This window comes from Neomonachus schauinslandi, chromosome 1, assembly GCF_002201575.2.
Source record: "Neomonachus schauinslandi chromosome 1, ASM220157v2, whole genome shotgun sequence".
Classification (NCBI taxonomy): domain Eukaryota; kingdom Metazoa; phylum Chordata; class Mammalia; order Carnivora; family Phocidae; genus Neomonachus; species Neomonachus schauinslandi.
In genome coordinates, this window is record NC_058403.1 from 207,736,516 (window position 1) to 207,750,156 (window position 13,641).

At 41.2% G+C, this 13,641-nt stretch overlaps 1 protein-coding gene and 1 pseudogene across 1 annotated transcript; both read left to right on the top strand.

The window, feature by feature from the left end:
* Positions 1-5,668: 5,668 nt before the first annotated feature.
* Positions 5,669-6,601, top strand: LOC110593924 (olfactory receptor 7D4-like). The gene has a single exon (XM_021705370.2). The coding sequence runs from the start codon at positions 5,669-5,671 to the stop codon at positions 6,599-6,601; it is 933 nt and encodes a 310-aa protein (XP_021561045.1).
* A 5,058-nt stretch (positions 6,602-11,659) lies between these two features.
* On the top strand, positions 11,660-13,316 carry LOC110593990 (annotated as a pseudogene).
* Positions 13,317-13,641: the final 325 nt, after the last annotated feature.

Below are 13,641 nucleotides of genomic sequence, written 5' to 3' on the forward strand. Positions count from 1 at the left end.
GCTTGATCCCAGGACCCTGAGATCATGACCTGAGCCAAAATCAAGAGTTAGCACCTTAACCAACTGAGCCATCCATGCGCCCCCATCATTTCTTTTTCTTGGCTAATGATATTCCATTGTATATTCCATTTTATTTATTTATTCATCAGTTGACGAACATTTGGGTTGTTTCCACTTTGTGGGTATTAGGAGTGTGTATTTTTTTTTTTTTAATGTATGCTCTATGCCCAAGGTGGGGCTTGAATTCACGACCCGTGATACATTTTTTTTTTTTTTTAAGATTTTTATTTGTCGGAGAAAGAGCACAAGCACGGGGAGTGGCAGGCAGAGGCAGAAGCAGTCTCCCCACTAAGCAGGGAGCCCGATTTGGGACTCGATCCCAGGACCCTAGGATCATCACCTGAGCCAAACACAGACACTTAACCGACTGAGCCACCCAGGCACCTGACTCCATACAGTTTATACAGGGATTTTACTCAGGACAACTTACAGATGGGGGGATCGGGTGGGTGACAATCCAGGTGCTACACAGCTATTCTCTGCAAATTCCAGAAGTTACTCCACAAATTTTATAGATCAAGAGGATGCCCCCCCCTTTTTTTTTTCCACGGGGGAGCTGTAGTGAAATCAAAGGTTTCATATGCACCCAACTGACAGCTAAACTTTAATTAGATTTTGTGGTGCACTCTGTGTATCACAAAGGGGAGAGACTATGTTATCTTTAACAAATTTACAGAGGACCAAAGCAAGCCTACCCCCATTCTGGCCTTGGCTATATTAGTCTCCAAGGGGGTCAGAAGAGGTAGCCCCAAGAGAGCTTATCACTGGAACATGAGCAAAAAGGAGGGTCAAAGCTGCAGTCAGTATTGTCAGTGATCCTACAGTCCTTCAGTTCTCACTGTGGCTCCCACTTCCTAAGGACAGCCCTTCCCAACTACTGACTCTCATGCATCACAAATAAACCCTCACGGACACTGCACATATTGTTGCAGTTCATGAACCAAATGCTAATGGGGTGGACTGTAGTAAACCCTGTGTTGGGTCCCCCACTCCTCCCTTCAAAATTAAGGGCTTATTCTCCAGGCTCAGGGAGTACAGCCATCTGACGGCCCTCAGCCTTTAACTCTGTTAGAGAATTGCCCTCAGCTAAAGAAGCTGACCTCACTTACCCACTCAGATCTCCTGCTGTGGGAGCATAACTGCCTGACAGCCATCTGTACCCACCACTGTCTTTGCTCTGAGGATGCTGCTCCCATCCTTGGACTGAACACAGTAGGGTATCAGTGCATGCTCACTGCCATGCTCACACAATGACATTCATGACCACGGTCAATTAACCCTGCCAAAATGGTGTTTCCTCTTTCTGGCATGACAGACCTCAAGTTCCAGGCAGCTGGAAAACTTCAAATTCAATAGGACCTTGGCCATGTCTCTGGAAGTGCTACCCTTGTAGGTGTCAAGACCTCTAAACCTGCTGAGGCCAGAGTTGAGGAGACCTGAAGCAAATACTGTCCAATTGGCTCACTGGGCATGACATTAGGGCTGCTTCTACTAAGAAGCCTTGACTTCTGGACCCACATATCCCATATATTTGAGTCAGAGCACATTATGATTGTCACTGACTTAGAGTGTACATGCATCCTGTGAATTGTGTAGCCAGAATATCTACTGTATGCAAATGTCTGCTCTAAATGTGATCATACTCTTTGAAATTAAACCTGTTGCATATTTTCCATTAAACAAAAATTTTAAAACCATACTCCACATTTTTTTCTCTGCACGGTTTTACCTATATCCTCACATTCCCTGACAAACTTTATAGGTGGTTTATATTGGCACCTCCATTTCCTCAATACTCACTTATCAATCCACTCTACCTGGATTGTTCATGCCCCTATCCCTCATGTTAGAGGTAAAAAATGGAGCCCTCTCTAATATCAACAAAGGCCTCCATGTCACCAGCGGTCCTCATTTGGTTAGTCCTTTCAACAGAACCAAAATTATTAACCACTCTGTTTTTCTTCAGAAAGGACCTCTTTGCTTCCATGACACTGTGGACTAAGTGATCTTTGAAATCTCCAAAGATTCTTCAGGAATGAACATTCCATAAAGTTGATTCCTGGTTTTGGTTCTTGTAGGAATTAAATGTTTCTTAGGTGATATTTTCTCATTTTAAGTCAAACCAAAGAAAGAAGAATTCCTTTTTTGAGAATATACCTTCATCTTTGCCCACTGTTGCCTCCACAGACATGCCTGAAAATTTGCCATTCTTTCATCTTTGTATCCCATGGGACCTGAATTGTTTGCAGTGAGGAAAGTCAGAAGAACAATTTATTCAATGAGGACTTTAGAGAATTCAGCTACTGAGATGATAATAACATGTCCTGTTTCCCCTTTCCTATGATTCTCTGATGGCAGCCTAGGGGAAAACCCAAATGGGCTCTCCTGGGACAGACTACAGAGAAGAGAAAGCTTCAGTGATAATCATCAGAGAAGGTAGGATCATTGCTGGAGGAGTACGGAGGGAAAAGGGTGAGAAAGTGGGCACTGGGTTTATCTCTAGAGTCATGAGACAGGTACAGTCCCATATTTAGTCAGCCTACAAAGCTGGCCTCTAGCTTGAAGGTGCTTTACTTGCTACTTAAACCAGTCTTCCCCAGCTCTCGTTCTGTTTCCCTCTCTCTCTTTCAGAATCTAGAGACACTCTTTGGTAAGTTATTTTCCACTGAGTCTCCTCTTTATTCTTTCCCATGAATTCTAGGTTCCTGTTCCATTTCCTGTCCCATCACTTATCATTAACTACTCACTGGGTATGTGTTATACATGACATGTTGTCCTCTTTGTTCCTCAAGTGATTGGATTTTTTAAAAATATATTCCCTAACTGTTTTTGCTGGAAGATTTGTCTTACTGATAGCACTTAATCGTTCTGTATTGTTGTTGTTTTCCTTTAGTGTCCACAATATATCTACAAATGATGCAATAACTTCTGACGTTTGGTATTCAGGCTAATATCCATTTCCTATCCTACTAATCTCTATAAATATTCAAGAGAATATGGAGTGACTGAGTTGGAGTAGATTGTCTTGATCTGCTCACAAATGTAAGAAAAATAATTTAGTGTATTAATGTGGAATACCCTGTTGGCCGCAGTTTTTTTTTTTAAAGTGATCTCTATGCCAAGCATGGGGCTCAAACTCACAACCCAAAGATCAAGAGTTGCATGCTCTACTGCCTGAGCCAGCCAGGTGCCCCTTGGTTGCAGTTTTAAACAACTATTCTTTATTGGGTTAAGAAACTGACTGAAGTTTCATGTAGTAAGAGGCTCGTTCCAGGAATCTAACCACAGTAATGACTGTTACATTTTCTCAAATAGTTTTTCCGTTGTGATTATGGTTATGATCCCTCTTCATTTCTCTATTTTTGTCATGCATACTTTTAGCAAACATCCTAGCATTAATGAGCTTTCCATTCCTAAAACACTTGTGTTATGTTTTTAGGATAGATTACTCTTCTTAAATAGGTATGACTGCCTTGTATTTAACTTTACTATTCCGTGTCTTTTTTTTGGCCTACATTTAGTCATATGATGAGCTTGAAGATTCCTTTTTTATGTTAAGTGGACACTTTTGGTCTCAATCTTTATTATACACCTAACATTTCATGTGTTGAATGCCTAGTATGTGCAGGTACCATGTAAATCTTTAGAAAGACAATGGAGAACAAAACAGTCACAACCTCTGACCCACAAATAAACATAAAATCACCAATGTGAGAGGTACATTAAGGAATAGTACAGGGTGCTCCACTTGTGCTCCTCACATACTCTGTCCCTCCTGAACCTCACTGTCTGCTCTCCATCTCACTGGCCTCTCAAATCCCTTCCATTACCAAGCTCACCCAATCATGGGGAAAGTGTAAATTCTGTTTTTGGGACCTGAAATATGTGCTCTTTCCTTATTTCCCTTGATTAACAATTACCCATCGTTCCTCTTGCAGCTCAAGTATACCTATTTCAGAAAAGACTTTTCTATGTACCTCCACAGACTAAATTGGTTCTCAATAATTATTTCTCTTTAATTAATTGCAATCTCTAGACATTAGGAATAACAAGGACCTCCTTTCTATCACACATAATGTAAACATTTATTTTCATGTTAAATTTGCCTTTTAATTTTTTGCCTTTTAATTTTTAAAGGATGATTTCCCTTATAGAAGTTTTTGAGTATTTTAAATCAAATCTACCAATCATTTTTTTGCAATGAAAGTGCTGATTTGGGGGCACCTGGGTGGCTCAGTTGTTAAGCCATCTGCCTTCAGCTCAGGTCATGATCCCGGGGTCCTGGGATCGAGCCCCGCATCAGGCTCCCTGCTCCGTGGGAGGCCTACTTCTCCCTCTCCCACTCCCCCTGCTTGTGTTCCTTCTCTCACTGTCTCTCTGTCAAATAAATAAATAAAATCTTAAAAAAAGATCTTTAAAAAAAAAGAAAGTGCTGATTTTTAATACAACAGACACCTGCTCCAGGGCACACAGGAGCACACACTCTCACACAAACTTTGTATTTTACTTTAATGGTTGTGTGCTTCTGTTTCATCCTATCATCTATGTAGTCCACCTGCTCTTCTCTCTTCTTAGAAGAATCCACCTGGCAGGTGGTATCTGAAAGAGGGAGGTATAGAGTATTCATTAATGAGAAGTGCTGGAAGGTGGTCAAAAGAGTTACCAGACCTGTTGTGTTTATAATGATCAGAATTCCACCTTTGATGGCTGCCTCAGTTTAATATTGATAAGTGATAGCCATACAAGACAGATTTATTGTGGTGGTAAGGACAGAAACTCACATTTTTCAAGTGTCCACAGAATGTCACAAGAACCACAGTAGAAACATTACAAGCATCATCTCATTTAATTCACTCACCAGGATTACACTGTAGGGAATACTTACCACTCCCATTGGAGAGGTGTAGTATCTGCAGCTACAAGAGATTAACTAACTTTCTCAGGGTCATGGTAGACCAAATTTCTGTTCTAGAAAGACTGACTCAAGATCCCATATTCTAAATCACAGCTCTATACTGAATTTTGGGATATTTGTCTACCAAAGGGATCAACAAATAAAAGTAGCTATCATTTATTGACATCCTACTGTGTACATGAGCATTCTGAATCCCCACAAAGAAGTTAATAGCAGTAGCCACATATTTAGAATGAAAAATAATAAGACAATAGTTAACTGTCTCATTGAAAGGAAGCATCACCTCATCGAATTAAGGCTATTTGAGTTGAGAATCCACACTGTATAACTCGTATAGAGATATTTGAATTATGGAGATTATCAAAGAAAGACATTTGATGTCTTCACTTATTTTGGATGATCATATAGAAGAAATTCGTTTATGTCCATGGCCTCAAATAGAATTAGACCTGTGAATAGGAAATTAAAAAATAGACATATCTGCTAAATTTTTTAAAGGATACCTAAGTACATTTAGATTGAAAATGAGATACCATTTGGCTGAGTGAATGAAATCATTGCCTTTGGAAGGACTAATGGAGGGTGAAGGATGTCCACCTAACAGTGGTATTATAAAGGTGATGACTGGCTGATGTGACAGTTGGCTATTCACTGAATATTGCTTTCAACTCCTCTAGCAGGTACATCAGCTACATGGAAGCAGAAAACCATACCAGAGTATCAGAATTCTTCCTCCAGGGCCTCTCGGATGATCCAGAACTGCAGCCCCTCCTCTTTGGGTTGTTTCTGTTCATGTATCTGGTCACCGTGCTGGGAAACCTGCTCATCATCCTGGCTATCCTCTCTGACTCCCATCTCCACACTCCCATGTACTTCTTCCTCTCCAACCTGTCCTCTGTTGACATCTGTTTCATCTCTACCACCATTCCAAAGATGCTGCTGAACATCCAGGCACACAGCAAAGACATCTCCTACACTGGATGCCTCATTCAGGTGTATTTTTTTATGATTTTTGCTGGAATGGATGGTTTCCTCCTGACTGTGATGGCCTACGACCGGTTTGTGGCCATCTGCCACCCCCTGCGCTACACCATCATCATGAACCCACGACTCTGTGGCCTGCTGGTTCCGGTGTGTTGGTTCATCATTTTCTGTGTCTCCCTGATTCATGTCCTACTGATGAGGCAGCTGACCTTCTGTCCAGGCACAGAAATTCCACATTTCTTCTGTGAAGTGGTTCAGATTCTCAAGGTGGCCTGCTCTGACACCCTCATCAATAACATCTTCTTATATGTGTCCACTGCCATACTGGGTGTGTTTCCTCTCCTTGGGATCCTCTTTTCATACTCTCTGATTGTCTCCTCTTTAATGAGAATATCCTCTGCAGCAGGAAAACATAAAGCATTTTCAACCTGTGGGTCTCACCTCTCTGTGGTCTCCTTGTACTATGGGACAAGCCTGGGGCTCTATTTCAGTCCCTCTGTGACTCATTCTTCCCAGAGCTCAATTGGCTCAGTGATGTACACTGTGGTCACCCCCATGCTGAATCCCTTCATCTATAGCCTGAGGAATAAGGATGTGAAGGGGGCCCTGGGAAGACTCCACAGTCGAGCCCTTTGTCTGTGATGGGTCACTGGCCTCAGAACCAAGGGGACACTGTGGGCTCCAAAGGCAAATATTGTACATGTAAATCTTCTGGGTTTTTTTCCTCCCCTAAAAGACAGGCCTCACTTCTATTCCCAAAGTACCCATGGGTTTGCTTTTGTTAGGTTTTGTTTTTGTGTTAGTTTCTCCTTAACCTCCTCAATAATTCTTTTTCTCTTTTTTCTTCCCTATTTACAGCCCATAACATTCTTTGGCCAGCTTTCCTATAGCCATTCCTGAGATTTTCAATATTATATGTGAAGTACTTATATCAAGTGCCAGCATGGTTTCCTCCCAAAATTGTCCTCTGGAATGCTGATATCCTTCACTTTAAGTTGGTTTTACGTTTGTTTTTCCCTGGAAGAAACGGAATGGAAATCATACAATAGTCACAACCAAAGTGCTTGCCATATCAATAAGACTGTACTTGTTGCTCTACATCTGTAAATTTGTGTATCTTGTCATTTCCTTAAGATATTTTCTCCCTTTTTAAAAAAGATTGAGATTGGGATGTGGAAACCTGACCCTGAGCTCACACTCCTAAGTTTGCTACCATAGTGTTCCTGAAAACACTGGTGTGATTTTCAGCTTCAACAGCGGGGATGTTGATTTGAAACCTCATTTGTTCAGGATTTTTTTTTTTTTAAGATTTTGTTTATTCATTTGTCAGAGAGAGCGAGAGCACACAAACAGGGGGGGCGGCAGGAAGAGGGGGAAGGAGAAGCAGTTTCCCTACTGAGCAAGGAGCCCGATGTGGGACTCGGTCCTTGGTCCCTGGGATCATGACCCGAGCTGAAAGCAGACACTTAACTGACTAAGCCACCCACGTGTCCCTCATTTGTTCAGGTTTATAGGTAATATATTGCGTTGCATGTCATTGAGATATTGCCTCCTATTTGTCTTCTTTCCTCTTCCTTCTTTCCTTCTTGTCCTCTGCCTATTCTTTGTTCTATTGGACCTTTATTTCCCGTTATTGTGGTTTTAAGCTACATCCTCAAGATCCTAATACATGATTCCATTAAGTTTCAAGCAATGTTGAATTATTGTCTATGTGTACAAATTGAGGAGGGGACCAAAGAAGTAAATATGATTGCAATACAGAATTGTGAGCATAATAATGTTGGTGTGTAATAGAACCTGTTGAAAAGAAATGTAAAAGTTTTCAACTCAAGTAATTCCAGAGAAAATATTTATTTAATGAAATTACTGAGGTATAATTTGCATACCATGAAATTCACCCATTCAATTTTAGTAAACTTATAGAATTATGGGACCATTACCAAAATGCAATTTTAGAACATTTCTATCACTCCAAAAGTTCCCTTGCCTCCAGTTGCAGTTAATGTCCACTCCCACCTCAGTCCTAGGCAACACCTTATCTGCTTCCTGTCTCTATAAATTGGCTTTTTCTAGATATTTTATGTAAATGTAATCATACAATATGTGGTCTTTTGATTCTGGCTTCTTTCACTTAGCATAATGAATTTTGAGGGTTATCTATGTGGAAAACTTGTATCAGTATTTTGTTTCTTATAATTGCAGAATAGTACTCAAACATATAAATATACCTTTATTTGTTTATTCATTTATCAGCTGGTAGACACTTGGATATTCCAGTTTGGGGTTATTATGAATAATTCTGTTATGAACTTTTGCATGTGCGTCTCTGTGTTGACATGTGTTTTCATTTCTTTGATAACTCATGGTATAATTACTGAGTCACATGGTAAATTGATGTTTCATTTTTAAAAATCTGCTCAACTTTTTTCAAAGTGGATCCACTATTTTACATTCCCATGAGCAATGAATGATGGTTCCACATTTTCCACATCACCAACACTTGGAATTCAGCAAAAACTTCTAATGGGACAATACATTTGAGCACTGAGTAACAAATAATCAGTAGAAATTTAACTGAAGAATGGTTTGGGTAGGAAGTAGAGAGGCGAGTTGGAACTAGAGGAGAAAGGAACCACATACACATAAACATGGAAAATTCAAGACAAAGGCATTTCAGGAGGCTATATGGAACGGATGAATGAGTTATTAGAAATAAGCCTAGATAGGTAGATGGAGGACAGGCTATTAAGAATCTAATTTGAGAGATGCCTGGGTGCTCAGTCGGTTAAGCATCCGACTCTTAATTTTGGCTCAGGTCATGATCTCAGGGTTGTGAGATCGAGTCCTGCATTGGCTCTGCACGGGGAATGGAGCCTGCTTGAGAGTCTCTCTCTCCCTCTGCCCTTCCCCTCTCCTCCCCGCTCTGCTCTAAAAAAAAAAAAGAGAGAGAATCTAATTTGACATATTAAGGATTTTGAAAGCAATGGAGCACTAGGGCCATGTTGTAATCACAGGTGTAGCATGAAGACTTTAGGATTGCTCTGAGTGGGAGAAACTGGAGGCAGAGGGAACATTTTAGGAGACTGTTGAAGTAGTCGAGGGGAAAAGATGATGGGGACCTGACGTAGCCAGTGGCAATAAGATGGGAAGATTTTGGAAGAGAGGTGTATTAATTTCCTATTGAAGCTGTAACACACTGCCATAAGTCTAGTGGCTTAAAATGACACAAGTGTATTATTTTAGATTTCTGGAAGTCAGAAGTCTAAAATGCATCAGCAGGGCTGATTTCTTTCTGGAGGTGCTTGAGGAAGTCTGTTTGCTTGCCTTTTCCAAATTCTAGAGACCCCCTCCATTTGTGGGAGTTTTGGAATTCAGGTATAAGACTACAAAGCCCCAGTAGGGCCCAAGAACAAGGAGGGACATTTTGAGAAGGCAGACCTATGCCCAGGTGGTCGGCTTGCTGACCATGGTCCCAGCCACACACCTGGAAATAGCCATATCCTCATGTGGACTTGGCTATAGCCCCATTTGGCCTTGGCACCAGCACCATCCCGCAGTCCGCAGAAGGAGACACTTCCACCCATGCCTCTCAGGTAACAGGCTGCTGACCTCACTCTAAGATGCAGATCTTGAGCAGCCAGCCTGTGATCCAGCTCCAGTCTCTCTGATCTGTGGTCCTCCCCACATAAGAATCCAGAAGGACATGTGTCCATCTGTGACTCTGGAGGCAAACCTGCAGACCTGGTCAGACTGCAGATCTTGAAGCAGCCCACAGCCCAGCTCCAAACACTCTGAGCCATGATGTAGGAATCATGAGGGGAAGACTCATCCATCAGTGCCGACTGAGGCAGGCCTACAGAACTCAGTCACGGATGTGGACCCTAAGGCAGTTCTATGACATGGCTTCAGCCCCTCTCAGCTGTGTTGTGGGGCTATTCATGCATGCCTAGTGAGAGAGCCATACTTTTTCACACAACTGGGAAGATAGCCCTGCCACCTCTGGATCCTGAAGAGAACTGTTGTCCCAGGTCCAGCCCTACTGACCAAGGTCCTGGACGCAGTCCTGTCTACCCAGGGACCAGACAAGGTCCACTTCCCTACTGATAGGATTTTCAACCACAGATTGTAGTATACAGATCCAGGAGCAGCTGTATTACATGGCTTCAACCCAACTCAACTATGATCCCAGAGGCAAAACCACCAGGCCTGAAACCCAGCAGGAGAAGGTCTTTATCTAGTGAAAGCAGCTTCTAAAGACTGAAAGAAGTGTTTGCTCCTTCAAATGCACAGACCCTAACACCAATACCACTTGTCTGCATACTCTACCAGCTGACCTGTGAAGGATGCCAAGCTGAATACCTACTGCTGTTACATGCAACAAATATTACCTGCCATTATATATTTACCATGAAATACTAAAACATATAAAGCTACCATAATCAAGAGTGAGATATGTTTATATATAAATACATTACTAGTACGCAAGAGTTCTAGAAACTGATACAGGTATTTTTTTAAATTTATTAATTAATTTATTTATTTATGATACAGGTATTTTTAAGAACTGTTTTTGGGGCGCCTGGGTGGCTCAGTCATTAAGCGTCTGCCTTCGGCTCAGATCATGATCCCAGGGTCCTGGGATTGAGCCCCGCATCGGGCTCCCTGCTCTGCAGGAGGCCTGCTTCTCCCTCTCCCACTCCCCCTGCTTGTGTTCCCTTTCTCGCTGTGTCTCTCTCTGTCAAATAAATAGATAAAATCTTTAAAGAAAAAAAAAAAAAGAACTTTTTAAAAATAAGGGTGGAATTCCAATTCAGTATGCCAATTAATTTATCAGTAAGTGGTACTAAAACAACTAGTCATATTTTCTGGAGGAAAAAATGTGACTGGATCCACTACCACACACTACATGTCAAAATACATTCCATGCAAATTAGAGATTTAAATGTCTTTAAATATATTTAAGAAGAAAATGATAAAATCTGAATAAAATCTGTAGTTTAAAGAGACTTTTAAAATTAAGGCAGGAGGGCGCCTGGGTGGCTCAGTTGGTTGAGCGACTGCCTTCGGCTCAGGTCATGATCCTGGAGTCCCAGGATCGAGTCCCACATCGGGCTCCCTGCTCAGCAGGGAGTCTGCTTCTCCCTCTGACCCTCCCCCCTCTCATGTGCTCTCTCTCTCATTCTGTCTCTCAAATAAATAAATAAAATCTTAAAAAAAAATAAATAAAAAAAAAATAAAATTAAGGCAGGAAATGCAGATAGTCTTTTAAAAAACAGACTTCTTTGGGGGCGCTTGGGTGGCTCAGTCAGTTAAGGGTCCAACTCTTGGTTTTGGCTCAGGTCGTGATATTGGGTCATGGAATCATGCCCTACATTGGGCTCCTTGCTGGGCAGGAAGTCTGCTTGAGATTCTCTCCCTCTGCCCCTCCCCAAGCTCTCTCTCTCATAAATAAATAAAATCTTAAAAAAAAAACTAGACTTCTTCACCTATATAACACTTAACCCTTTGTACAGGGGGCCTAGAAGGCAGGGCGTGAGGCATGCAGGGGGGGAGAGGGGCTAGGCTGGGGCAGTGCCCAGGAGCATGAGGGCCACAGTACTGCAGTCCTGGGGTCCTGGCATTTTTTAGCATCTGTGAAAGCTTCCTTGTAATTCATTTCTTCTCACTACAGTATTAAGAATTATACCAAATTGAAAAGATATGAATAAATATCCTAAAACAAGAAAAAGTAAGACATTAAACTCTTCTTGTTACTCAGATTCCTCTGGAATAAGCAGAATTGCAGATGGATTCAATGGAATTTTTTCTGATCAGTTATAGTATTTGTTCTATAAGAAAACCAGACTAAAATATTTTGACAAGAGGATGACTCTGATACAGAGACATCAAATGATTTGCCAAAATTTGCAGATGGAATCAAGGCCAGAAATAGAAATCATAACTACCTGGTTCCCAGTTCTGTACTGAGAATTCTAGACCACACTGTCTATTGTGAAAAAAAATCTGCTGATACTGAAATCTGTGATGAAGAGTGTGACTCACCTGAATCGGTCAACGAACAAACTCAAGAGGAGAGTCCTAGAGAAGTTCACACTGCTGAAGATGTTCCAATTGTTGCAGAAGTGCATGCAATTTCTGAAGAGTATGATTTGGAGACCGAAAACAATTCCTCTGAGAGTCTCCAAGACCAAACTGATGAGGAGCCACCAGCTAAAGTATGCAAAATTCTTGACAGGAGCCAAGCTTTGAATGTGCTGGCCCAGCAGAAGCGGCCTTTACTGAGAGCTAATGCAATGACTTCTGTAAATGTGAACTTCGTGAGTTCAACAGCAAATATTTTTCTGCTATAAAGCAGCATATGATGCTGATGCACAAAGGTACTGATTCAAATGTGTGTCGAATATGCAAGGAAAGTTTCTCTACTAACATGCTTCTGATTGAACACACCAAACTGCATGAAGAGGATCCCTGCATTTGTAAATATCGTGATTACAAAACAGTGATTTTTGAGAACCTCAGCCAGCACATTGCGGACGCCCATTTTAGTGACCTTTATTGCTGTGAGCAGTGCAATGTACAGTTATCTTCAAGCAGTGAATGCTATCTACATTTCCAGGAGCACAACTGTGATGAATAGTACTAGTGCCTGTTTTGTAAACATGAAACCAACGATCCAGAAGACTTGCAAAGCCATATGGTAAATGAACATGCATGTAAATTAACTAAGTGCTAAGTATAACAATGGAGAACATGGATAGTACAGCCTTTTAAGCAAAACTGCCTTTTTTGGAAAAAGATTTTATTTATTTATTTAGAGAGCGGGCACATGGCGGGGAGGGGCAGAGGGAGAAGGAGCGAGAGAATCTCAAGCAGACTCCCCACTGAGTGCGGAGCCTGACACGGGCTCAATCTCATGACCCTGAGATCATGACCTGAGCCCAAAACAAGAGTTGGACATTTAACTGACTGAGCCACGCAGGCACCCGCAAAATTCCCTTTGACAAATGTAAAAACTTCTTTGTATGTCAAGTATGTGGTTTTCAGAGTAGAGTTAATATGAATGTTAACACCCATGTTGCTATTGAACATACTAAAATTTTTCCTCATGCTTGTGATGACTGTGAAAACAGCTTTTCAAGTATGCTATAATATTGCAAACATATAAATTCACATTTATCTGAAGGGATTTATTTATGTCAATACTATTAACATTCAACAGGACAAACTGAAGATCTTAAAAGTTCTTCTAGATTTCAAGCATTCAGCTGACTTACCTTATAAACATAGTGACTGCTTGATGAAGTTTGGAAATGAGAGGGAATTAATAAGTCACCTTCCAGTCCATGAGACAACTTAATTATTTTCTTTAACTTCCATAATGTTGATGTAAACTAATAAATTTGACATTTTTGTTGATGTTAAAAAAACAAATGTTTGTACAATTAAAGATGAAACATTAACATTGCAAGAGATTATCAACTCAATCGATGCATAAAACATTTGATGATGCGCATGAACAAGAGGTTTCTTTTTTTTTTTTAAGATTTTATTTATTTTTTTGAGAGAGAGAGAATGAGAGACAGAGAGCATGAGAAGGAGGAAGGTCAGAGGGAGAAGCACACTCCCTGCCGAGCAGGGAGCCCGATGCGGGACTCGATCCCGGGACTCCAGGATCATGACCT